We start from the raw sequence: 27709 nt of genomic DNA, 5'->3' as shown, positions 1-27709 counted from the left end.
GTGTTCATGGCTGTTCATGTGTATGGGTGTATGTCATTGTACATGTAGTTTTACATGAGTACAGTGTTCATGGCTGTTCATGTGTATGGGTGTATGTCATTGTACATGTAGTTTTACATGTGTACAGTGTTCATGGCTGTTCATGTGTATGGGTGTATGTCATTGTACATGTAGTTTTACATGTGTACAGTGTTCATGGCTGTTCATGTGTATGGGTGTATGTCATTGTACATGTAGTTTTACATGTGTACAGTGTTCATGGCTGTTCATGTGTATGGGTGTATGTCATTGTACATGTAGTTTTACATGTGTACAGTGTTCATGGCTGTTCATGTGTATGGGTGTATGTCATTGTACATGTAGTTTTACATGAGTACAGTGTTCATGGCTGTTCATGTGTATGGGTGTATGTCATTGTACATGTAGTTTTACATGTGTACAGTGTTCATGGCTGTTCATGTGTATGGGTGTATGTCATTGTACATGTAGTTTTACATGTGTACAATGTTCATGGCTGCTCATGTGTATGGGTGTATGTCATTGTACACGCAGTTTTACACGTGTACAGTGTTCATGGCTGCTCATGTGTATGGGTGTATGTCATTGTACATGTAGTTTTACATGTGTACAGTGTTCATGGCTGTTCATGTGTATGGGTGTATGTCATTGTACATGTAGTTTTACATGTGTACAATGTTCATGGCCGTTCATGTGTATGGGTGCATGTCATTGTACATGTAGTTTTACATGTGTACAATGTTCATGGCTGCTCATGTGTATGGGTGTATGTCATTGTACATGTAGTTTTACATGAGTACAGTGTTCATGGCTGTTCATGTGTATGGGTGCATGTCATTGTACATGTAGTTTTACACGTGTACAATGTTAATGGCTGTTCATGTGTATGGGTGTATGTCATTGTACATGCAGTTTTACATGTGTGCAGTGTTCATGGCTGTTCATGTGTATGGGTGTATGTCATTGTACATGTAGTTTTACATGTGTACAGTGTTCATGGCTGTTCATGTGTATGGGTGCATGTCATTGTACATGTAGTTTTACATGTGTGCAGTGTTCATGGCTGTTCATGTGTATGGGTGCATGTCATTGTACACGCAGTTTTACATGTGTGCAGTGTTCATGGCTGTTCATGTGTATGGGTGTATGTCATTGTACATGTAGTTTTACATGTGTACAGTGTTCATGGCTGTTCATGTGTATGGGTGTATGTCATTGTACATGTAGTTTTACATGAGTACAGTGTTCATGGCTGTTCATGTGTATGGGTGTATGTCATTGTACATGTAGTTTTACATGTGTACAGTGTTCATGGCTGTTCATGTGTATGGGTGTATGTCATTGTACATGTAGTTTTACATGTGTACAGTGTTCATGGCTGTTCATGTGTATGGGTGTATGTCATTGTACATGTAGTTTTACATGAGTACAGTGTTCATGGCTGTTCATGTGTATGGGTGTATGTCATTGTACATGTAGTTTTACATGTGTACAGTGTTCATGGCTGTTCATGTGTATGGGTGTATGTCATTGTACATGTAGTTTTACATGTGTACAATGTTCATGGCTGCTCATGTGTATGGGTGTATGTCATTGTACACGCAGTTTTACACGTGTACAGTGTTCATGGCTGCTCATGTGTATGGGTGTATGTCATTGTACACGTAGTTTTACATGTGTACAGTGTTCATGGCTGTTCATGTGTATGGGTGTATGTCATTGTACATGTAGTTTTACATGTGTACAATGTTCATGGCCGTTCATGTGTATGGGTGCATGTCATTGTACATGTAGTTTTACATGTGTACAATGTTCATGGCTGCTCATGTGTATGGGTGTATGTCATTGTACATGTAGTTTTACATGAGTACAGTGTTCATGGCTGTTCATGTGTATGGGTGCATGTCATTGTACATGTAGTTTTACATGTGTACAATGTTAATGGCTGTTCATGTGTATGGGTGTATGTCATTGTACACGCAGTTTTACATGTGTACAGTGTTCATGGCTGTTCATGTGTATGGGTGTATGTCATTGTACACGCAGTTTTACATGTGTACAGTGTTCATGGCTGTTCATGTGTATGGGTGTATGTCATTGTACACGCAGTTTTACATGTGTACAGTGTTCATGGCTGTTCATGTGTATGGGTGTATGTCATTGTACATGTAGTTTTACATGTGTACAATGTTAATGGCTGCTCATGTGTATGGGTGTATGGCATTGTACACGCAGTTTTACATATGTACAGTGTTCATGGCTGCTCATGTGTATGGGTGTATGGCATTGTACACGCAGTTTTACATGTGTACAGTGTTCATGGCCGTTCATGTGTATGGGTGCATGTCATTGTACATGTAGTTTTACATGTGTACAATGTTAATGGCTGCTCATGTGTATGGGTGTATGGCATTGTACACGCAGTTTTACATATGTACAGTGTTCATGGCTGTTCATGTGTATGGGTGTATGTCATTGTACATGTAGTTTTACATGTGTGCAGTGTTCATGGCTGTTCATGTGTATGGGTGTATGTCATTGTACATGTAGTTTTACATGTGTACAGTGTTCATTGCATGTTTAAGTGTATGGGTGTATGTCATTGTACATGTATTTTTTTGTGTTCAGTTTCAGAGATAAGTTACACTGTTCTTTTATCAACCTATAAAATGGCTGGTCCAGACTTTTTAGCTGTGACTAAGTCCCTTTATTAGTTGATCAGCTTTGACATCTTGTCTTTTTATTGCAACACAACACTAAATCCCATACAAGGGATGTCTCAGCTGGTGCGAATTTGTGGTTGTTTGTACAGCAAATGCTTCCATTTTCTGACAACACTAACATGGGAGTAAGCTAGGGTTTCTCACAATCCTTACTAACATTTGGTTTTGTTTGTTTTTTTCCCCCCATTAGGCTGTGGTGGAGACTTCACTGCAGAACATGGAGCGTTTAACAGCCCAAATTACCCGCAAAGTTACCCGACCAGTACAGAGTGTGTTTGGACCATCACAACTTCTCCTGGCAACAGAGTCTTCATATCCTTCAGGTAAGTCTCCACTTCTTAGAATCTCCACGATATGTCTGTAATAAGTGGCATTGAGTTTTATAATCACTCATTGCTATTCTCAGAATAATTCTCATGATACGATTACAAGCCAAGTTTCAGTGTACAAGTGAATTAATTCATCCACTGATGGGAACTGAACTCTCTGAGAAAAAAAATATGAACTGTGTACATTCCTGAACAAATTTGTTAAACTGTGATGAAGAGACTGAGTTTAAACATGGCTGTTGTTGTGTCTTCAGTGACATTAGGGGATGTGTTTATGTATGATGTCATGGGAAATTTTATGACCATTGATATTGTTGTGAATAAATACATGTACTTTAGAATGTTTTTAAATCTCTATTTCATGGTAATAGAAATAATGATTATTTTCATTCATGACTGTTCAGATTTTCAGTTCCCCACCCCTCCTGATCATGTTTCACATATTGTTGCTTTTGTTGTTGTTTGCAGTGTATTTGACCTCGAAAATCATGTGCAGTGTAACTACGACTACCTAGAGGTGAGAGAAACTAGTGCGTCAGGCAGTCTGATTGGTCGATACTGCGGATCGGAGATTCCTTCCAACATCACTGCTGTTAATTCCTTGTGGCTGAAGTTCCGCTCTGATGCCTCAGCAACTGGCATTGGTTTTATGGCTCAGTATAACACAGGTCAGACATTTCATGTTTGTCTTTTGATTCCTCCATGTTTGTTCTTGAAAGATTCTTTATAAATCCTTTTGAATAGGAAACATAACAGTTATGCTACAATAAATATGGATGCATCTTATATGTATATCAATGCTATATATCAGGGTATCAAGACTAATTATATTGTCTACCTCGAACAAATAAATTTTAGGCTAACAGTTCTACATGTATTCTGTGGTACAAACTACAATTTCTGTATCTGGAATCTGGATGAAAAAACTTCCAGATGCTGAAAATCTTCATGTTACAGTTACCATGGCAGCCGTTGAGAAAATGTGAAGGATGGAAATTTTTGAAGACAATAACGTGCAATCACTTCATCATTACATCTAAAACCTAATCAGTGATAAAAATTAACATTTAAAATGTGACTCCAAACACTGAGGAATGAATATGAATTTTAAATTTTAAATACATAAGAATTTTGTTGTAATTCATGCATCATTCCTAACTAATCACACTACCTGCTGATTTCTAGATAAGAACATGAATATAAGAAGAAAGACATTACATTTTTTTAACCAATAATAGTTACTGACCAAAGAAGTTAAACTTATGAGGCTCTAACTTTAAGGCGGAAAATTTTAAAGGTGCTGTGGTTTACATCGAGGCTGTGCCTTTTGTGCCCCACCCATAAACCTGATCACTGTGACATAAGTAGAGTATACTAGAGTGTGCCATAAAATACCATTCAAGAAAGAAATAAATAACCTTTATTTGTTTTAATTGTTCAGTTTATGGAGGTGACATAACTGGAACATCAGGGCAGATTGCCTCCCCTCTCTACCCCAATCAGTATCCTCATAACACTGACTACACCTGGACGATCACAGTGGCTGTAGGTGCTCGCATAAGGATCACCTTTGTGGCTCTGGATATGGAAGGAAGCATTAACTGTGTGTACGATTACGTCAGAGTAAGTACATTAAATGTGTGTACGATAATTGTAGGTACGATTACATCAGAGTAAGTACATTAATTGTGTGTACGATAATTGTAGGTACAATTATGTCAGAGTAAGTACATTAAATGTGTGTACGATAAGTTTGCGTACGATTACGTCAGGGTAAGTACATTAATTGTGTGTACGATAATTGTAGGTACAATTATGTCAAAGTAAGTACATTAAATGTGTGTACGATAAGTTTGCGTACAATTACGTCAGAGTAAGTACATTAATTGTGTGTACGATAATTGTAGGTACAATTATGTCAGAGTAAGTACATTAAATGTGTGTACGATAATTGTAGATACGATTACATCAGAGTAAGTACATTAAATGTGTGTACGATAAGTTTGCGTACAATTACGTCAGGGTAAGTACATTAATTGTGTGTACGATAATTGTGCATACCATTACGTCAGAGCAAGTACGTTAATTGTGTGTACGATTTCGTCAGAGTAAGTACATTAATTGTGTGTACAATAATTGTGCGTACGATTACATCAGAGTAAGTACATTAATTGTGTGTACGATAATTGTAGGTATGATTACATCAGATTAAGTACATTAATTGTGTGTACGATAATTGTGCATACCATTACATCAGAGCAAGTACGTTAATTGTGTGTACGATTTCGTCAGAGTAAGTACATTAATTGTGTGTACAATAATCGTGCGTACGATTACATCAGAGTAAGTACATTAATTGTGTGTACAATAATTGTAGGTACGATTACATCAGAGTAAGTACATTAATTGTGTGTACGATAATTATGCATACCATTACATCAGAGCAAGTACGTTAATTGTGTGTACGATTTCGTCAGAGTAAGTACATTAATTGTGTGTACAATAATTGTGCGTACGATTACATCAGAGTAAGTACATTAATTGTGTGTACGATAATTGTGCGTACGATTTACATCAGAGTAAGTACATTAATTGTGTGTACGATTTCGTCAGAGTAAGTACATTAATTGTGCATATGATTACATCAGGTTAAGCACATTAATTGTGCGTGCGATTACATCAGGGTAAGTACATTGATTGTGCGTACGATGACGTCAGGGAAAGCACATTAATTGTGCGTACAATTACGTCAGGGTAAGCACATTAATTGTGTGTATGATTACATCAGGGAAAGCACATTAATTGTGCGTGCGATTACGTCAGGGTAAGTACATTAATTGTGTGTACGATAATTGTGCATACCATTACATCAGAGCAAGTACGTTAATTGTGTGTACGATTTCGTCAGAGTAAGTACATTAATTGTGTGTACAATAATTGTGCGTACGATTACATCAGAGTAAGTACATTAATTGTGTGTACGATAATTGTAGGTACGATTACATCAGAGCAAGTACGTTAATTGTGTGTACGATTTCGTCAGAGTAAGTACATTAATTGTGTGTACAATAATTGTGCGTACGATTACATGAGAGTAAGTACATTAATTGTGTGTACGATAATTGTAGGTCCGATTACATCAGAGTAAGTACATTAATTGTGTGTACGATTTCGTCAGAGTAAGTACATTAATTGTGCATATGATTACATCAGGTTAAGCACATTAATTGTGCGTGCGATTACATCAGGGTAAGTACATTGATTGTGCGTACGCTGACGTCAGGGAAAGCACATTAATTGTGCGTACAATTACGTCAGGGTAAGCACATTAATTGTGCATACGATTACATCAGGGGTAAGCACATTAATTGTGCGTACGATTACATCAGGGTAAGTACATTGATTGTGCATATGATTACATCAGGGAAAGCACATTAATTTTGGAAAAACAATTACGTCAGGGTAAGCACATTAATTGTGCATACGATTACATCAGGGTAAGCACATTAATTGTCTGTGCAATTACGTAAGAGTAAGCACATTAATTGTGCATACTATTACGTCAGGGTAAACACATTAATTGTGCGTAGGATTATGTCAGGGTAAGCACATTAATTGTGCATACGATTACGTCAGGATAAGCACATTAATTGTGCATACGATTACATCAGGGTAAGTACATTGATTGTGCGTGCGATTACATCAGGGTAAGTACATTGATTGTGCGTGCGATTACATCAGGGTAAGTACATTGATTGTGCGTGCGATTACATCAGGGTAAGTTCTTTGACTTTAATGGTGGTTATGAGAACAATTATGCCTTGGACCTTAAAATTAGCACTAACAGAATAACCACTCCTGCGGGCTTTTGTCATTATACATGCATGTAATCTGCCTGCCAAAATCAATTGCTGGATCAAAATTCAGTGTTCATTAATTCATAATTAGGCATAAATTCATATCTTGTATGAGTTGTATCTTGTACATATTTAATGTAATAAGGAGAAATGAATGAACGAATGAATGAATGATTATGGCTTAATGCCATACATACAAATGCATCTTGCCTATTTTGCCTCCCTTGTCAGGTTGTACTAAAGATTTTTAAAATGGTACTTGTTGCTCCTTGCTTGGCACTCTGCACTCAATATTTGTAACAAGGAAAGATGACTGGTTTGCCCGGTGTCAGTATGTGACTAGGTTTGGTGTCCTGTTTGGTGTCTTCGGCATTATACATGTACTTCAGTGGCAGCAGCACTTTAGAAGAATGGACTGCAAAAGGAGACTTTTTTTTTTTTTTGGCTAATACAACTTTGACTTTCGTAATGTTGCAGTTCTTGGATGGAGGAGATGCCACCAGCCCTACCCTGGGTACTTACTGCTCCACTGTCTTACCCAACTCCTTTGTCAGCTCTACCAACCAGCTGAGAGTAGAGTTCCATTCAGACTTCTCTAGCACCGGATCAGGCTTCCTCTTCAACTGGGCCATGACCTCAGATGTACCCATTTCCTCCACCACCGTTGGGCCCTCGACTACTGCAGGTAATGTACAGGGAATATAGTGATAGAAAGCTTCAGAAATGAATAAGCCTCTCCAGAAGTAGAACTGAAAATGGCACTGAAAATATTTCGTTAATATTTTGAAGTTTCTCAGTGTTATCAGATGTTTTAATTATATGGTGGGAACCGTGTTGACCATGTTAAGGTAACATGTAATCCTTCCAAACCTTAACACAGCTTTTAATGTTAAAATTTGTCTTATCCACAGATCAAAAATTGCCTAAATACTCTTCACAAAAATATCGTCTGTGGGTGAATTTATTTTAGGAAAAAGGTGATGTCAGTGTACTCTGCCACTGGCAATATGGTTCATGAAGAGCACCGTAGAATTCAGACATCTGAATGCAATTAATTCCATTTTAAAAAGTGTAAACTATGGGTAAAACAGTCTGTTTAGATATGCTTTCTTCAATTTTGGACTGTCTATTCCTTTCTTAAATTTGTGAAAATCTGGGTCTTCACTGGTGGAGCAGACCAAAACATTCTCTGATAAGAGAATTGGCCATTGGCCAATCATGTGATATGTCCAAATACAGCTTGTGGGCTGATGGGGCTACAGCCTTATGTCAGACAGTTTGTCAGGTACCTGTAAATGAAAGATGGTTTTCTCCAAGCCAATAAACCTGCCCCCTGTCATGTCATTGAAACATTTGTTCGAGAGCCATACATATAAACCTTAATTATAAATTAAATTTAAATAGAACAAACCCGTATTACAGTAATGAACATAAGGAAATTGCACTTTCTCTTTCAATATTTCCTCATCAAATCTGTCATGGTAGCACCATATTTTTCCTGTTTTGTTTGCAGTATGCCAAAAAAATTCATCTCTGAGCTGAGATACCATTACCAGGGCTGCTATGGTTTTGAATAAATCTGAACATTAATGTCCAGAGTTGTCATGAAAAAGTAAAAATTTTCCTTTCTCTGAATATGCCTGTGTGCAATTGTCATATAAAAACTAATGGTGATTAATCACATTAGCAAACATCAGAGCATCTTTATTTCTTCATTCATTATTTGAACCCTGACTTGTTTCCAGATTTTATTATTTGCTGTGGTATAAATCCTGAATTATTGTCATGAAATTTGTGTTTGCAAATGTCTGTGACAGCCATCTTTCAAGTTATTTAAAGGAATAAGAACTCTGTTTTGTCTGCAGTTCCAGGTTGTGGAGGGGAACTTGTGGCCACTCATGACACCAGCAACTTCACATCTCCAGGCTATCCGTCTTCATATGGCAACAATCTTAACTGTCTCTGGCAAATCACAGCTGAGCCAGGCCACAGAATCTGGCTCAACATCACTGATATCAACCTGGAGTCTCATACCTCCTGCAGATATGATGTCATCACTGTTTTTGATGGTAAGTTCTTCTGTAGATACAATGTCATTTCTATCTCTGATGGTAAGATCTTTTGCAGATACAGTCTCATTTCGGTCTCTGATGGTAAGATCTTTTGTAGATACAATGTCATTTCTGTCTCTGATGGTAAGTTCTTCTGTAGAAACAATGTAATTTTTGTCTTTGAAGGTAAGCTCCTCTGTAGATATAATGTCATTTCATTCTTTGATGGTAAGTTCTTCTGTAGATATAATGTCATTTCTGTCTTTGATGGTAAGTTCTTCTGTAGATATAATGTCATTTCTGTCTTTGATGGCAGATATAATGTCATTTCTGTCCTTGATGGTAACTTCTTCTGTACACCCAATCATTGATATCCACATTGATTTCCTTATTTATTGAGGGGCTTAATTTGCTGTGGTCATTCGGGCAGCTTGATACTTCTCCTTTGGTGTATAACAAAGTCCAGAACAAAACATAAAAAGATGTCTGCTTTGTTTGATGGTGCATTAATATTCATGATGTACTGATGCTGTAAACGACCTTAAATTTCTCCCATGATTAAGTTGCTCATCTTTGTTGAGTTTGGAATTCCATTGATCTGTTAAAGGTGTTATGAGTTTTTTTTGGATGGTAGGATTATATCTAGTGTGGGGAAAATGCATTGCAGTACCAAAAAAAATAATTTGTGACAATTTTTTGTCTCTGACTTTGAGCAAATTTTTACATCGTTTACAGATGTAATAACAACTTGCATTTAACTTCATTTGAGTTGATTTTTTTTTCTTTTTTTTTTGGTCTTTTTTTCATGAAATTTACATTTTTCAGTGCTGTTCAAAAGATTTTGCCTTTGTTTTGTTGCAGCGTTGTACAGCTCTGGGAGCTACCTGGGTAACCGGGTAGGTCGTTTCTGCGGTAGAACTGGCAATGACGACCCCATTGTTGTCATGAGTAACCGAATGGCAGTGCGCTTCACCACTGACAGGAGTATCTCCAGGACAGGCTTTGTGGCTAACTTTAAGTCAAGTGAGTACTTATTCTTTACACTCTGTTTTTGTAGTAGGGAGTGGTGAAGACGCTGGGATGCAATGACACGTCATTGGTGACAGTTATTACGCTCCCATGAGGAACAAAGGAAAAACGGTCCTGTGGTATCTCAGGTGTAACATTTTCTCAAATTGTCGAGCTAACCAATGAGACACTGATGTCTGTGGTACCCCATAGATTGTGTTCAGAACAAAATAATGTTTACATATAAACCATTGTCTGATTTTGAGTAGTTGATTTAGTCTTTTTGTGATGAAGCTGAAGTTTCATTGCAGTACTTCATGGTATTGTTGTGGGTATATGTACTTCTGCTCACTCATTAAAGCATATGAATGTGTGTGTGTTCTGTTTGTGTGAGCAGTTTGTGGAGGACGAGTAATTAACACACCCAGTGGAGAGATCCACTCACCAAACTACCCCAACAACTACAACAACAATGCTAACTGTACCTGGGTAATAAGTGTGTCCCCTGGGCGCACCATACAGGCCACCTTTAACACGGCCTTCAACATCCAGTCCTCGGGAAGCTGCAACAATGATTATGTTCAGGTATTTCTTGTTTTTTTCGACATTAGTTACAGAATAAAATTGTGGATTCTTAAAATGTGCAGATAACTGAAACCTTTATAGCTCACTCAAAAATGAGGCTTACATATTCGTAACATTTTGAGGCTATCGAGTTGTTATCGATTAAATATGACTGCTATTATTACTGTTATTTTTATTATTTATTATTTACTTTGTCAGCTGCTGAATGGCAACAATGCTGCCTCTCCTCCGTTGATGAACAACAACAATGGCCGACTGTGTGGTACAAGTGCACCGAGTGTCCCGGAGACGGCCAGTAACAATCTGTTTGTGAGTTTCGTGTCAGATGGGAGTTCCTCTCGCTCTGGCTTCTCAATCGCCTGGAGTGAGGTGACAGTAACATGTGGTGGGAGCCTGAGTCTTAGTGCTGCAGTGACCAGTGGGGTTTTCTCCTCCCCAAACTACCCTGCGGTCTACCCCCACAACGTTGACTGTATCTGGGTCATCACAGCCCCAGCCTCAGAGAGCATCCAGATTGACTTTGATTCCAACTTCAATATTGAAAGTCACAGCAGGTGAGTATAATAAGGCCAGTTGGATAAGTTCAAGATACTTGCACAAAATCTTGATGAGCATAGCTCTGTATTATTTAGAAATAATAGGTTTGATCTGTTGTGTTTTTGTGTTTTGCCGCTAATGAAAAAGATTTTAAGAAATTAACAGAGAGAAAAATACGTAAGAATTTTTTCAAAATCCAAATACAAATTTTTAAAAAGTTTGGCCTTTTTTTGGTGAGTTACTCCCAGTGAACATATTTTTGGTTATGGCCCTATTATTATTATTATTATTATTATTAGCTTTCTACAGGTATTACAGACCAAGCGCGGAATCCAGCATATTTCCCAGTATTTCTCATGACATGTTTTTTATAACTTCTTTAATTATGTACTGTTTTTGTTAGTTGCCGTTGGGACTACATCGAGATTCGTGATGGTGGCACCGAAAATGCTCCTTCACTTGGCTCATTCTGTGGCACATCTGCTCCTGGAACTGTACGCTCTACAGGGAATGTGATGTACGCACGATTCCGCACGGATAACAGTGTACCCAGGGCAGGCTTCAGGGCTACATACAGCCTAGGTAAGGTGTCTCTTAACCATTTACCAGACTAGAAGGCATGAGTGAGAAAAAATCATTTTCTGTACAAAATGGTAAAAATAGGTATTTGTGTGTAGGATAACAATCAGTATATATATGTGTACTCTAATTGTTCAATCTTTTCAACCACTACTCCAACCTATATTTGGGAACATTCTGATAAAACTACTAGTTTAGTGAAATAATCTGCCGTCTTTAATTTTTAGTATGATTTTCATAATAATTGTATGCATAAATTTCACTGAAAAAGTGCTTTAGTTGTTGAAAAGGTGGAAAATTTATAGTATTGCCAATGACATAATGTTTTATCTTTTTATGAAAGAATTGGTATTCTTTGTCTCCATCAGCTAAGAAATACATTGTTCTGTATAAAGTTGCTCATACATGCACGCCCAAGAGAATAGATTACGAGAATTGTGTGCTCAAAATGTCATGATGACAAGCTTGTGTATCATAAACGTGACTTTGGCTGGTTTAAGTGGGGTTTTATAACAAGAAGTTTATCGGGTGCATGTAGTTGTTGATTGATTGATTATGGCTTAATGCCACACTGCCAGTATCTCAGCCATATCGTGGCCACTGTAGTTAGTGAAGTGTTGCTGGCTGGATCATGCCAAAAGAGCACGGTTCAAATAAATAAATAAATAAATATAACAGAATGAGTAAATAAACCCACGAAAATTGTGTTAATGGTTAATTGTGGAATGTTTTGACATGCTTCTGTACAAGATTATGATGAAATGTTGTATTCATTTGTGGATAATTAGCCAAAAAATAAAAAAAAATAAAGATCAGAATACTAGCATTTTCTGCCAGCAGTGTGTGGTTTATGTATACCCGAGATTCAAGAAATCTGTGACTGGATATTGCTATGTTTCTGTTAATGAAGCTACATGTGGAGGTAGAATTACTGGAGACAGTGGAGTTGTGATGAGTCCAAATTACCCATCAGCCTACGACAACAACGCTGAATGTGTCTGGATGATCACTGGTCCAGTTGGACACTACCTCACCTTCACCTTTGAAGCCTTTAACCTTCAGTCATCGTCTAACTGCTCCAGAGCTGATTATTTGGAAATTCGAGACGGCAATTCCACAAGTGAGCTCATACAAATCTCCTAACAGATAGACGCTATCAGTATTTGTGTTCTTGGTGCATGTGTTGAAGGATTAACATTACGAAATGCTTAATAACAATGTTAGAAACGAATGTTACATCGAAACGTCAGTAAAAATAAATCAGGAGTTGTTACCCATACAGAAAGTCTGTGATGCTTAGTGTCTGTGTTTGAAATTTTCAATGTCATAAGTACTGTTATTTATTACATAATACTGTTATTCATTACATATTACTGTATATGACTTCAGAGTTTCGTCCATAACTGAGATACAGTGTACTTATTTATTTTTTTTCTACTTGATTCTGAGAGTTGCCTTTGTTTTGAAGTTTGTTTGGAAGGTAAGGCGACATCCTACTGGGAGAATGTCACTTTGAGTATCAAAAGTAATAATTTACATCCTTTATTTGCTTCAGATATGCACTTTTTGGGATGCATTTTAAATCCAATAATGTGGGTATTTATGTACGTGCAGGAGTGAAGTTGGGTTTAATAGTGGTAGGCACATGCAATGTCACCCTTTGTAAAGAATCATTTTAAAAATACATATATGTAAAAAAAAAAATGTTTTACTCAGGAACCTGTTTTGTTACATTGCTCTGGCCCATCTCTGTTCAATAACTGTGGTACCAGAAACCCTGACCCTGTCAGCACATCAGACAGCTTTGCCTACATCCACTTTCATACTGACAATAGTATTACTAGAACAGGCTTCAAGATTAACTTCCAGGCCAGTGTAGAAGGTAAATAAAGTCATTATTATTTCATTGTGCATGTCATTATTTCATTGTGTGTGTCATTATTTCACTGTGTATGTCATTATTTCATTGTGCATGTCATTATTTCATTCTGTATGTCATTATTTTTTTTGCCAAAGGCTAATGCCTGTAAATGTAATAGGTGAAAACTCATAGTGTTTTAGCATAATGATCATGAAATACTCAGGGTATGTTTTTGTACTATTCCCAGTCCTGAAAATCTTCTTCATTTTTCCAATGTATCTTGTTATTTGTTTATATGTGTAAATTAACATCTATGTAGATGTAAATCTGGATTTCTTTTATAATCTGTTGTTAATAAATGGGAATTTTGAGTGAGTTTTTATAATGTATGCATCTTGTCATTTGTTCATACATATATGGGTAAATTAAACTCTTCATGTATGTATACGTAGAATACATACATTAATAAGTGGAAATACTCTTTTTTTTTTTTTTTTGCTCATTTCTCCAGTTTGTGGAGGAGATTTAACAACTCCATCGGGGACATTTACATCCCCCAACTACCCAGGCCAGTATCCCCATTCCCGCACCTGCGAGTGGCGAATCCGAGTTCAGCCAGGTCGTAGAATCACACTTAACTTTAACAGCTTCCAACTGGAAGGCAGTAGCACCTGCAGATGGGACCATGTGGATGTAAGTAGCTGTTATTGCTAATTGTCATGCATTTTAGTATGTTATGTACAACAGTCAGGCCTAGCATGTTAAGATTTTGTGACTTTTTGTGAATTTTGTGAATGTTAGATAGCATACATGTAATTTTAGATATTTAATGGTCCGCTTTCTGACTGTTTCAGATATTTAATGGTCCGCTTTCTGACTGTTTCAGATATTTAATGGCGTACTCACTGACTCTCCCCGCATTAACCGGCTATGTGGGGAGGGACAGACCTCAGACCCCATCGAATCCAGTGGTAACACCATGATGGTTCGCTTCAGTACAGATGGGTCAGTGTCTAATGGAGGCTTCTCAGCCTCATACACATCCACAAGACGTGCCAGTGAGTTAACTCTTCTTGCATTGCCATGTGGCAAATTCCATGTTGAATATGATTTCATATTAGTGAAAGTTATTACTGATGTTTGCTGCCTGACACATGAATTACACCATCTGACCTGTGACTGCCGGGACTTACCCTCCCTAACCTGTGACCACCTGGACTTACCCCACCTCACCTGTGACTGCTGGGACTTACACCATCTGACCTGTGAATGCAGGGAATTACACTTCCTAACCTGTGACCACTTGGACTTACCCCACCTTACCTATGACTGCTGGGACTTGAACCATCTGACCTGTGAATGCAGGGAATTACACTCCCTAACCTGTGACCACTTGGACTTACCCCACCTTACCTGTGACTGCTGGGACTTGAACCATCTGACCTGTGACTGCAGGGAATTACACTCCCTAACCTGTGACCACTTGGACTTACCCCACCTTACCTGTGACTGCTGGGACTTACACCATCTGACCTGTGAATGCAGGGACTTACCCTCCCTAACCTGTGACCACCTGGACTTACCCCACCTTACCTGTGACTGCTGGGACTTGAACCATCTGACCTGTGACTGTCGGGAATTACACTTCCTAACCTGTGACCACCTGGACTTACCCCACCTTACCTGTGACTGCTGGGACTTACACCATCTGACCTGTGACTGCAGGGAATTACACTTCCTAACCTGTGACCACCTGGACTTACCCCACCTTACCTGTGACTGCTGGGACTTACACCATCTGACCTGTGACTGCAGGGAATTACACTTCCTAACCTGTGACCACCTGGACTTACCCCACCTCACCTGTGACTGCTGGGACTTGAACCATCTGACCTGTGAATGCAGGGAATTACACTTCCTAACCTGTGACTTCTTGGACTTACCCCACCTCACCTGTGACTGCTGGGACTTGAACCATCTGACCTGTGACTGTAGGGAATTACACCTCCTAACCTGTGACCACCTGGACTTACCCCACATCACCTGTGACTGCTGGGACTTGAACCATCTGACCTGTGAATGCAGGGAATTACACTTCCTAACCTGTGACCACTTGGACTTACCCCACCTCACCTGTGACTGCTGGGACTTACACCATCTGACCTGTGACTGATCTGATGTTGTGTCTGATGATGTTTGTCCTGTCTGATGATGTTTGTCCTATCTGATGCTGTGTGTGTTGATGTTTATCCTATCTGATGTTGTGTCTGATGATGTTTGTCCTGTCTGATGTTGTGTCTGATGATGTTTGTCCTATCTGATGCTGTGTGTGTTGATGTTTATCCTACCTGATGTTGTGTCTGATGATGTTTGTCCTATCTGATGTTGTGTCTGATGATGTCTGTCCTTTCAGAAATTGTGACTGTTCATGTTTGTCCTATCTAACATTGTGTTGTTGTCTTCAGCTTGTGGCAGTGTCATCACAGCCAGTACCAGCGGCAACATCATGTCACCAGGCTTCCAGAACGGAAATTACTCCAACAACGAGCAGTGTATTTGGCTTCTACAGAATAGGAACTATGTCAACTCTTCCTTCTTCCTCACCTTTGTGGACTTCAGCCTTGAGAGCCACACAAACTGTATTTATGACTACCTGGAAATCAGAGAAGGTAGGTAGGCTAGGCGCCATTGATGGGATAAACAACTGCTGTAACGATGATAACAATTGGTGTCTGGGAATTAAGTATCACAGTTACATCTATTCAGCTTTGGCTTTATAAATCTAGTGAACTCGAATGACGATTCCTAATTTGTACTTCTGTTGTTACCCTCTGTGAACCTTGACCCTCTTCATTACATGTTCTTAAAAACTCAGGGTTTTTTTAATTATAATTGGTTTTGAACAACTTGAATAATGAAACATGGATCTATAGGGACCTCTTCGGTGGCTTAATGGCTGGAACATCCGCCTCGAAGTCAGGAGAGCCGGGATCAAACCTGGGTTGGGTCGTACCAAAAACTTTAAAAATGGTTCTTGATGCTGCCTTGCTTGGTGCTCAGCATTTGGAGATTAGAGCAAGGAAACAGGACTGGTTGGCCCGGTGTCAGTGTAATGTGACTGGGTGGGTGTCTGTGGCATGATTCTTCAGTGGCAGCAGCACTCTGGTGGCATAGACTAGCCTTACCACAAGAAGACACAATATACATATACACACCTAATGACTCATCGATGTCATATGATTGAAAAATTGTTAAGTACGATGTTAAACCCCAAACATACATACATACATACATACATACATACAGGGATCTATGATGCTAATATTTTATGTTAAATGAGTGACTTAATTCTTGCATTAAAAGTACTTGAAACCTTCCAGTATGTGTGTAACTTTGAGATATGCTTTCTTATTTGGTGTACAATACATGTTGGACACAAATATATGGCTCATTGCCCTGATTTGTTCCTAGGAACGGATGAAAATGGAGCACTTCTGAACCGGTCTTGTGGGAACACCACAGTGCCTGATCCTGTATTTTCCCCAAGTCCTAACCTCTGGATACTTTTTAAATCTGATGCCTCCATTGTTGGACGTGGCTTTAACCTCCAGTACAACTTCAAACGTGAGTGTGGTTCCCAGTTTGCTTAATAGCACAATAGTTCAATCCTTCATTCATACAGACATAAGTGTGTTGAAACATCCTGGCATTTATGAGCTTTTTGGTGTGCTAACATAGTGTGTGCTTAGCCACTCTGGTGTGTTAACATAGTGCGTGCTTAGCCACTCTGGTGTGTTAACATAGTGTGTGCTTAGCCACTCTGGTGTGTTAACATGGTGCATGCTTTGCCACTCTGGTGTGTTAACATAGTACGTGCTTAGCCACTCTGATGTGTTAACATAGTGCATGCTCAGCCACTCTGGGGTGTTAACATAGTGCGTGCTCAGCCACTCTGGTGTGTTAACATAGAGTGTGCTTAGCCACTCTGGTATAACACTTCCTGGACTGACAGGTCTGAGCAATACTTTTGTAAGTCAAGATACTTTTCCACCAAGGCCTGTGTAAAGAGTGAAAGAAGCTTCAAAGAAGTAGAAAGATTTCAATTCCATATGTGAAACAAAAGGTTCTTGGATGGAATTTGTGCATTTGTTTGTTTAGCAATGTATAAGTATGTTAAATCCCAGTCAGGTACAAACCTTTACATTTATCACAGTACTTGCCTTCAGTACATGTATGTTAGTGAGCTCTGCATATGTTTGAATATTTGATTTTACATTAGATTTATGTGCTGTTAAAAGAGTTTGTTTTTGGAGGTGCTTTGATACTCGTCAAATTTAATCCAGTTCTCTAAAGATTGCCATGTTTCTGATTTCAGCTTGTGGAGGTATTTTAACTGATGAGACTGGCGTCATTACCAGCCCTAACTTTCCATCTAACTACAATCATCGTGATGCCTGTGTCTGGAAAATTGTAGCCCCTGAGGGCAACCAGATTGTGGTCAGTAGATAAGCCAGAGTCATCTGGGGAGGGAAACACTTCTAAAGCACTTTTAATATATACCCCAAATCAATTTTTTTTTTTTTTTTTTTGCTTTTCGTTTTTTGTCATTTACAGGGTTTTCAGGTGTGGAGAAAGGCCGTGTAAGTGTACATTCCTATGAAAGAAAGTATGAAGTACAAATGTAGTTACAAGGTCTTCCTCCCTGTGGAACAGTTGCATTATTGTGACATAATGAGCGATTTCTATGTGTAGCGCTGGGAGAGAGTGAGCATAGGAAGTGTGCGGATAGCACGGACACTATATTTTAGCTCAGATTCTTTATATATGGAGACATGGCCAAGATATGCTTGGCTGGACAATTCAGATCTGCCAGATCAATTTAGGAAAGTATGGCTACCAGTAATTAGGTAAAATTAGAGAGAAATTATTGTTTCTGAATAGAGTAACATCACAACAAGTGTTTAATATTTCACAACAGTTATATTTCACAATTATTTTTAGAACTATCCACTCCCTGTATATATAAAAGCATTGACCAATTTTCTTATATTCCATGTAACAGCTAAAGTGTTTGGTTTCCTTTCATGAGTGTGGTCCGGGGCCATTTGGGTTACCAGCAGGAGGTTTAGGCTCATTGGATATGACATGCTCTCACAATAGCACTTGCCAGAATTTTTGGTGAATTTTAATATGATGGCTTTCTTCACGCAAGTGATTTGCCTTTTGGGGGATTGGAAATGTCATTCTTATTTTACTTTTGATGCAAGCGTAGTTATAGCTGCTGTTTTCTTGCAGACATTTTGATTAAGGATTAAATAACTTTGTTTTCTTTTATAGTTACAAAAGGCTAGAAAATGTATTCCGAGTTAATCTCTCCATTGTTTATATGTGATTGTTGCGTAATGCCATAGTCAAGAATTGTTCACTTCTGTGATGGACAGTTTTGTGGGGGGAGGGGGGGGGGGGGAAACCGTTGACCTGTAGCAATTACTGATGATTGTCAGCCCCAATACTGCTGTTAGACAAGTGGCCTTCAGCAGTGTAAGACTGTACAATCGGTCTCACACAAGCTTATTGTCAACAAGGCCGTACAAGCAGTGAGTGCGAGAGAATATTTTTTGCATGAAAGTTTACGTTTCCATTTACAAACAGGTGACATTTACAGCTTTAGACATAGAACAGCACCCCAACTGTGCTTACGACTACCTAGAGATTTTGAACGGTGGATCTGCCTCATCCCCATCCATCAACAAATACTGCGGGACCACGTTACCTTCACCCGCAGAGCTCACCTCTCAGAGTAACCAGCTCAGAGTGAGGTTCCGTACTGACGCCACGTCTGCAGGCCAGGGATTTAGACTCACCTACAGATTCTCCTCATCAGGTACAATAATCGCATTTAACTTAGCTTTATTTACTTAGTTAGTTATTTGTTATGATTTAGTAAACATTAAAGACGCCAGTCCATACTACATGTATGTACAGCTTAAAGGAAAGGTGATGCAAATGATCTAAGAATAAAATAAAATAAAAAATATAAATTTTTGAGAAAAAAATAGCATTAATAGGAGAAAAAAATCTCAGCTTTGTGAAGTCGGTTAACTCATCTGTGTATGAATACATGTGCAACATGTGCCTACAAATAGCTTACAAATTTACGGTACTTGTTTGACCGCCTTTAATCGCGGTGTAAAAATGTGGAATACACACTCGTGCATATTCACAGTACGCTACGTGGTAACGTGGAAAGTATGAGAAAGTAGCTTTGGGGATAATTTGTAGGCTATGATTACGCAAAAGCACATTTGTATGTAAAAGATGCAAAAATCCCAGATGGACAATATTGAACAGGATATATACTTTCAAATAATGTATTTAATTTTCCTATTCTGTTCGTGAAAAACTCTCATGTCAACCATCAGCAAGTTGAATAGTTTTCCTTGTAGTATACGTAAACTTTTATTAGTGTCTGGAAACTCTTCTGTGAGTGGATTGGGACTGAGGAGTTGTCATGCTTGTCATTCATACACTAGGATACACTAACTTTTTGGTTCAGTCTCAGCCAAACTGTTCAGGTAACCTTACATGAAGTTCACAAGAAATGACTTACCTTCAGCTGTGTGCCAAAGGCGACTGGTTTTAACTGGGAATTCTGGTTCCATTTACCCAAATTCGTCAATGAGAGAGCAACTTTCAGCTCTCTTTATGCACATTTACAATTAAGCAAATCTACAATAGCTGGACCACTTTCAGGGCTGCACAAAAAGTATAATTTTATTAGGCGACACAGAATAATGTTTTCAGAATATGCTTCAGTAAACATCTTGCAAACACGTGAAACGGCTGAAGAATTACCGTAACATGAATCTCACTACTGTCATATATATGAAAAATTCTTGAGTGTGACATTAAACCCCATTCAGATAAATATATAACTACGTAAATAAATAATTGTGTGTTTTTTCGCTGGCAGGTTGTGGCGGACTGTTCCATGGTAATGAAGGGGTAATCTCCAGCCCTAACTTCCCACAGCAATATCCTCGGAATATAGAGTGTGTCTGGCTCATCACTGTGGAACCTGGTTATCATGTCTCCCTGAACTTTGGTGAATCGTTTGACTTGGAAGGGCATAGCTCCTGTAGATATGACTATGTACAGGTGAGTGATAATTGTGTTTTGTATATATATATATTTTTTTTTTTTGCAACTTTTTGATTGTTTGTACTCTGGAACTGTAATGGTGGAGGATAAAGAATCTGTGAAGTAAAGAGGTAGATTGATTTTACAAGTAAACTTTTCTCTTGTCCTTTGGGCTTGAATATCCATTTTTACCTTTCTGTTCATTTTTGTATGTGTATGCAGTTGTAGCTTATGTTTGCCCCAAAATAAGATGCACAGATCTGAACAAGTGTAAAGAAAGAGACAGTCAGTATTTGTCTATTTTCTGACTGCCAAACTTTTTCACCTGAATGCACGAATCTGGACTGTCTATAATTTGGTTCAGTGCCAAGATTTGCTTCCCTTGGGTTTTGGAAATATTTTGCTGTTCATCTTTAACTCAAACAATTACATATATACTAACAACAGTATGGCTTCCTCCCTGTCCATATGTGGGAAGGTCTGCCAGCAACCTGCAGATTGTCATGGATTTTCACCGGGCTCTGCCCACTTTCCTCCTAGCATAATGCTGGCTGCCATCATGTAAGTGAAATATTTTTGGGTACGGCACAAACAAATAAATAAATAAATGAATAAATACATGTATACTCTAACCAGAACATAGGTGATACAACAATGCGGAGAGGAATAACTTTGATTTATTGCATAAATCAGTTGCAACTTTGTTCAAGTACGTTGTGTTAACAGTATGTACTTTCTATTTCTATAATAGGTTTACGATGTTCTCCGCAATGGTACTCAGATACCCGTGGGACCTAAGTACTGTGGCCGACAGACCCCACCCACACAGCAGTCCTCAACCAATCAGATTGCATTGAAAATGAGATCAGATTTTTCCAACGCAGGAACTGGTTTCACGGCCAACTGGACAACAGGTTTGAAATTTTCATGGGATCGGGGTGTACAGAATTTGTATGTGCATGTGGTAGAATAAGTTTGTCAGCCATGTTGGCAACCGAGATTACCACCAGGGGCAAGCAGTATACAGTACCCACTTCCTCTGTTTGCATTATCAGGCATGTATATTGTATACGTAGATTGCTTATTATTATTTGTTGGAAAATTTAATACATGATGTGAAGTTTTACTATTGTTAAGATCTGAAGCTTGAATTGGTAAATCTTGTATGATCCACTACTTGCCTTGAATGGTATACGTTTCACAGTTCGAATAAAGAAGGACCTGTTAATTTGATAAAAGACCTGCTAAAATGCATTGTACTTGTGGCGTTTGCAATTGTGTTTTAGTACATTCCGTAAATAAAACTGCCAAAAATAAGGCGATTTAAACAGAAAATAACCTCTAAATTTAATCTTATACAGCCTATGTACTATATTGCTAAATTTTGGCCTACTTTTTACCGTTTTCAGCTGGCCATTCTGAACCGTGTAATGATGTGAAAAATTACTACTGTACATTTATTTTAATAGAATTCTAGTAACAGTCTTGAATGGTTTAAGTTTTGAGCTTATCACTGAAGTTGTTTTCTCTCTGCCCTTCCTCAGGCTGTGGAGCCACCTTTACAGCAGACACAGGCGTTGTCGTGTCACCAGGCTACCCCGCCAGCTATGGTCATAACCTTGACTGTAATTACACTATTCTGGTGGATCCTCAAAGGTTCGTCGTGCTGAACTTCGACCAGAACAGCTTTGATATTGAAGGTAAATTTAAGAAATAATGATTCTTTATCTAGTCATAGATGTTCACTTTGAACGAGGCAGACTATAAATATGTCATCTTTGGATGTGTCTCTCACAAGAATGCACTGTCAAGAAATAATCAAAGGCAACTCCAACCATCTAAACAAACTTAGTACAATTGTTCGTTTGGGACAATAACTCTATTTACAAAATGCTTGCAGGTGGAACAAACTGCCCTTACGATGCTCTCCAGGTATACAGAGGCAATGACACACAAGGAGGGTCATTAGGACGGTATTGTGGTACAACGGCACCCCAGCCTCTAAGTGCTCGGGGATCTATGTTCTTGAGGTTCACCACAGACAGCTCACAAGCCAACGGCGGCTTCAGAGCTGGCTACTATGTGTCAGGTAACAGCTTGGCCTTGAAGACTCTCTGATAAAGCTGGTAAAGCTGTTTTGTCAGTTACTACTGTTTTGGACAAACGTGTCATCCATAACTACATGTAAGGTAGCCCGTTCGCGTGATTCTGAGATTGCTATTGGTGTTAGAAAGGTGTTTGATTGTTTTTTGTTTTTTAATAATGGTATCCTACTCAGAAAATATTAGCACCAAAGCTAATATTTTATATCAGAATTTTATTTTCATTTCAAAGTGCAATTTTTCATGAGAATTGTTAGGTCAAATACTGCATTTAGACAAATTGTTTTCTTAAACGGATTTGAGGTGAATTCCTATTTAATATATGTGATTTTTAAGCAATGGACTTATTGCAACTTGTGTGTGTAAATCTGTAATCTATATTCATACAATGTTTGTAGCCATGAAACTAACTTACTAAGTACCTCTGCATATATGTCAGCTATTACATGTGATCTAAATCAGCTAATTTTCATTGGACAGATTGTGGCGGAGAGTTCACCGGAACATCAGGTTATATCTCCTCTCCCACTCACCCAACTGCGTACCACAACAACATCAACTGTACCTACAACATCACTGTCTCAGACAACAGAGTTGTCAGCCTCAAGTAAGTGGAACAACAGAATGACGAATTTCAGCAACGTAAGCAATGTTTTAAATCTTGCCAATATCTGGACCTTTGTTACCTCCTTTGATCTGGCAACACTAACATGTGGTCCAGTACCATTTACCAGAAGTATCTGAGACATTCGCCTGTCAAAGGCGATAAATACAAAGATGTCAACTGTAATTTGGGATAATAAATTCTTCATTCAAAAGCATTAGAATAGTATTATATGTACCTACATATGCCGAGATCAAAAGAGCATCTCCCTTTCTGCCTTGTTCAAAATTCTTTGGTTTGAATTCTTGCTGTGTTCATGCTTGACTCTTTCGTTTTAAGAACAAAGATAAGATTAGGCCAAGGACTGATAATAAATCTTATAGTAAGATATAATCTTATCTTTTATATCGGTATAAATCTAAATACCGATAGATTTAAGGGATTAATTCCTGCAAGCTAGTGAGAGATATTCTTTCATCTATAAATAGCTGATGTAAACATAAATTCATTAACAACCAAAGAGAAAACCGTGTCGAGTTGGAATTGATGTGAAGGCGACTGAACCTTGTGTGGTACGGTAATTGGGTCAAGCGTTTACACAGAAGCATTGCCATGGGTCTTTTTATCTAGACTGGTTTTACAGATGAGCCACAGGCATTAAGACGACTAAGTCTACTCTATAATATTACACTGTATGCCTTTACTGATGACACTAATGGTTCTATTTATGTGGTTATTAATAGACAAATTTAAACTTAGGCAAATTATTCCTTAAGAATAATTTTCTCAGATAATTTTCTGTGATATATATGTACTTTTAGTTCAGAATTTTTAAAAACATGACATGTGAAAATATACCATAAATATTAAGTGAACTTTTGTATGAAATTATACTATCTGCAAGAGAGAAGAAAAGACCATTTTGTTAAAGGATTACAAAAAGCTTTGTGTAATGAGAATAAGAACATTTCTGTCAGGGGGATTTCAAAGTCATCTTTCAGAATGGTTTGTTTACATGGAAGATTGCCGTTCCACAGACTTCTTCTGATGTCTCGTCTTTTGTCACATTATACATTGTTACCCTCAGGTTTAACACCTTTGATCTGGAAGCACACTCTAGGTGTAACTTTGATTACGTGGAAATCCGAGATGGCAATTCCTACGACTCACGCGTGATTGGCAGATACTGTGGAAGCACAGCTCCGCCCACAATCAAATCCACAGGAAGTTCCATGCTGATCACATTTATAACTGACAGAAGTATAACTCGGGAGGGATTTACAGCCTCTTATGCTGAGACTCTCGGTAAGGAAGATGTCATCACTTCTGAGAATAACAGCAGTTTCATTTATTGCTTAATGAGAATAAATCTTTTTTCCAATGTCGTTGGACATGTGAAAAATGTGAAAATCATCTAATTTGTGAAAAAATTTGGACTATCCCAACCCAGTGTTCTGTTGAAGACATATTTACATGATTGCAAAGCCTTGAAAAAAAAATGTTTTCATTCATGAAACCCTCAAGATCGAACGTAACCAAAATGTGAATTTTCAGGGTTTTTTTTTTTAATTTTCAGTGTAGGTTCTCCATAAATCACAAAATCAAATTGGTGTGGCCTTTTACACCATCAACTTACAAATTGTTCGAGGTTTAGTTCAAAACTGTTGACATTAAAGGTCATACTATACTAGTTATAGGTCATAATTTTTAAAGTTGTATTTAAAGGTATAGCCTCTATAGCTGAGTTGTCCTCGCACCACTCAGTGAATCAAGAGCTTTTCACGGCTCATGCGGACTTCCTTTCCAGTCATGCCAGTTGTATTTGGGAAGGCTTGCCAGCAACCTCCGGGGGTGTCCCCCAAGTTCTGCCTGGTTTTGTCCCAGCATAATGCTGGCAGCCATCATATAGGGAAAATGCCATTCAATAAATAAATGAAATATTAATTGTTGTCAGGTGAAAACCAGGGCTGTGGTGGTCTCCTCAACTCTACCTCAGGGTCCTTCAGCTCACCAGACATTGACGGAGACGGCAGTTACGATAGCGGGCTGGAGTGTATCTGGCAGCTTGTCGTGAGCCCAGACAAAGTAATTCAGCTGACGATACCAAATATGGTAGTTGAGTACGCAAATGACTGCATCTATGACTTCCTAGAGGTGAGATATCGTTATGTACTTTGTGGAATAGTTAGCACACCAGCATGTTGCAACGATCAAGGAGTCCCCTAAAAAGTGGTCGCTGTGGGTCCAGCTGCTTTCCTCTCCGGTCATATTGTGGTAAATGCCATATTGCAGCCACATCATGGTGAGATCTGAAGCTGAGAGTTATCAGAGTAAATACATGGGAATTGTGGGACAAATTTCTATTAGTTTGTATACAGTTTGTAGCTTACGTTTGTCAGCAACAAACTGCACAAATCGGGAGTATGTGGGAAGGTCTGACAGCAACCCACGGATGGTTGTTGGTTTCCCCCAGGCTCTGCTTGATTTCTTCCCAATATTCTTGAGTACGGCGTAAAATACCAAGCAAATAAATAAATAAATAAATCAAAAGGCCATGGCTTGTTCATCTTAGATTTTGACCCTGGTTAGTCATCTCTGACCGTCAACAATGTCATAATAATGGCTGCATTTTTTAAAACATGAATGAAGGGATGACTATGACATCATCATGATATAAAAACAAACAGAGATGGACTTTTGCTGTTCAAGGTTTACACTGGACAATTGTATGGATTTATAATAAAAATATTTAAAGTATTATTTTCCAAAAACAACTTTGATACAAATACTGGAGAAGCCTGTTGATAACCACTTTTCCTGAAAATTTGAAATGTTGCATTTCACATTTAGGTTTGTAACAAAAAGATGTAAAATGTAATACCCATACTGAACCACATGTAAGTAAACATGTTTTCATGGGTGTAATGCTACATTAGGTATCAAATTACAAATTTTATTAAAGCAGTTGCCAGTATTTTTTATTTTTATTTTTTTGTCTTATTTATGAAGATCCGTGATGGAATGACAAGCCAAGATCAAGTTGCTGCCAAACTCTGTGGAAACCGCCAAAGTTATTCATTCATGGCATCCTCCAACGCTCTTTACGTACGATTCTACACAGACAGGTCTATCGCAGGTGCTGGATTCAATGCTACCTTCACACAGGCAGCATGTAAGTATAATTTACAACGTTCAGGCTTTTGTCTCGTACACTTCAATTCTGTATGAAAATCATCATCAGGTGAACTTATTTCAGCTGAGGTAATAAAAGGACTTTACATGTACTACACTACGAAAATATGCATTTAAGTTTGTTCTGTATTGTTTCCTGTTTTGTTCCTCATATAAATATGTTGTGTATTATGTAATACCTTAACTTGACTTGATCGGCATTAGGCAGTGTCTTAGGCAGCATTTGCAAGTAAATGCAAAATTACATTGTACAGAAAAATTGCTCATTTTTCACTCCTGCCATACAAGTTAAAAACTACTCAGTCAACATATGAATATGCTGTAAACATTTAATAAATATGGTGAGTTCTGTATTTCACCTAAAGTTCAGTCTTTTTCAAGTAACACAGCTTTAGCTTGATCAGGATTGATTCACCCACCCTGGAGGAACACTTAAGATTAATTTTGGTGAAATTTGATTAATTCTTCTATCAGAAAACCTTAAGTGTTAGCATCAAAATTATTACAGAATTACAGGCCAAACCTAGTAAGGAGAAACTGAGGAATAGTAAATGACAATTAATCTAAGAGTCTCATAATTGTGATTTGGTACTTTATAGCTTTGTGTGGAGGAAACCTGGCGGCAACCAGTGAGAGTCAAACCATCTCGTCCCCAAATTACCAGAGCAGCCTGTCCTATCAGCTGCGGTGTCGATGGGTAATTGATGCTCCTCCACGCTCACAAGTACGACTCACTGTCAACAGTATGGCTATACTTAGAAACACAGACTGCGCTGACAACTTCATTGAATTTAGAGACAGTCCTATGGTGAGTTCAAAGATAAAAGTACCCACTGGTCAGAAGAATCTTAATGTACATTATGGGCCTATAACAGCTCTTGGCAGGGCTGATTCTGGTGTATATCACACCCAAAGCACTGATACTATGTTTAAATATACCACAGCCATGTATAGGTCCTGTTGTATGACAGACAGCATTAAATGACAAATCACTTCTTGAACTCCAAATACTCCAAAAACTCATCCAAATAAATCTCCGCCCAGTGTTTTTGAAATTGGGTTTTTGAGAAATGTTCAAAAATTGTCGGTTGATTGTAGAATTTATTCTTGACAGTGTGCATGT

At 38.3% G+C, this 27709-nt stretch overlaps 1 protein-coding gene across 1 annotated transcript in view; it reads left to right on the top strand.

Moving 5' to 3' along the window:
* The window catches only part of LOC135461552 (cubilin-like), a 52440-nt gene that overhangs the window by 18515 nt on the left and 6216 nt on the right, over positions 1 to 27709 (top strand). The window contains exons 19-44 of the mRNA XM_064738702.1: positions 2932 to 3064; positions 3539 to 3738; positions 4512 to 4693; positions 7405 to 7612; positions 8793 to 8996; positions 9840 to 10001; positions 10384 to 10571; positions 10770 to 11125; positions 11512 to 11690; positions 12598 to 12808; positions 13430 to 13569; positions 14060 to 14241; positions 14435 to 14606; positions 16014 to 16217; positions 17020 to 17172; positions 17924 to 18045; positions 19201 to 19432; positions 20522 to 20706; positions 21440 to 21602; positions 22233 to 22388; positions 22589 to 22777; positions 23271 to 23397; positions 24482 to 24699; positions 25349 to 25548; positions 26404 to 26566; positions 27186 to 27394. Coding sequence (XP_064594772.1) covers positions 2932 to 3064; positions 3539 to 3738; positions 4512 to 4693; positions 7405 to 7612; positions 8793 to 8996; positions 9840 to 10001; positions 10384 to 10571; positions 10770 to 11125; positions 11512 to 11690; positions 12598 to 12808; positions 13430 to 13569; positions 14060 to 14241; positions 14435 to 14606; positions 16014 to 16217; positions 17020 to 17172; positions 17924 to 18045; positions 19201 to 19432; positions 20522 to 20706; positions 21440 to 21602; positions 22233 to 22388; positions 22589 to 22777; positions 23271 to 23397; positions 24482 to 24699; positions 25349 to 25548; positions 26404 to 26566; positions 27186 to 27394 — 4838 coding nt within the window. The remainder of the gene's footprint in view (positions 1 to 2931; positions 3065 to 3538; positions 3739 to 4511; positions 4694 to 7404; positions 7613 to 8792; positions 8997 to 9839; positions 10002 to 10383; positions 10572 to 10769; positions 11126 to 11511; positions 11691 to 12597; positions 12809 to 13429; positions 13570 to 14059; positions 14242 to 14434; positions 14607 to 16013; positions 16218 to 17019; positions 17173 to 17923; positions 18046 to 19200; positions 19433 to 20521; positions 20707 to 21439; positions 21603 to 22232; positions 22389 to 22588; positions 22778 to 23270; positions 23398 to 24481; positions 24700 to 25348; positions 25549 to 26403; positions 26567 to 27185; positions 27395 to 27709) is intronic.

This window comes from Liolophura sinensis, chromosome 1 (genome assembly GCF_032854445.1).
Source record: "Liolophura sinensis isolate JHLJ2023 chromosome 1, CUHK_Ljap_v2, whole genome shotgun sequence".
Classification (NCBI taxonomy): domain Eukaryota; kingdom Metazoa; phylum Mollusca; class Polyplacophora; order Chitonida; family Chitonidae; genus Liolophura; species Liolophura sinensis.
The sequence above is the reverse complement of the archived record's forward strand: the minus strand, read 5'-3'. Positions and strand labels throughout refer to the sequence as shown.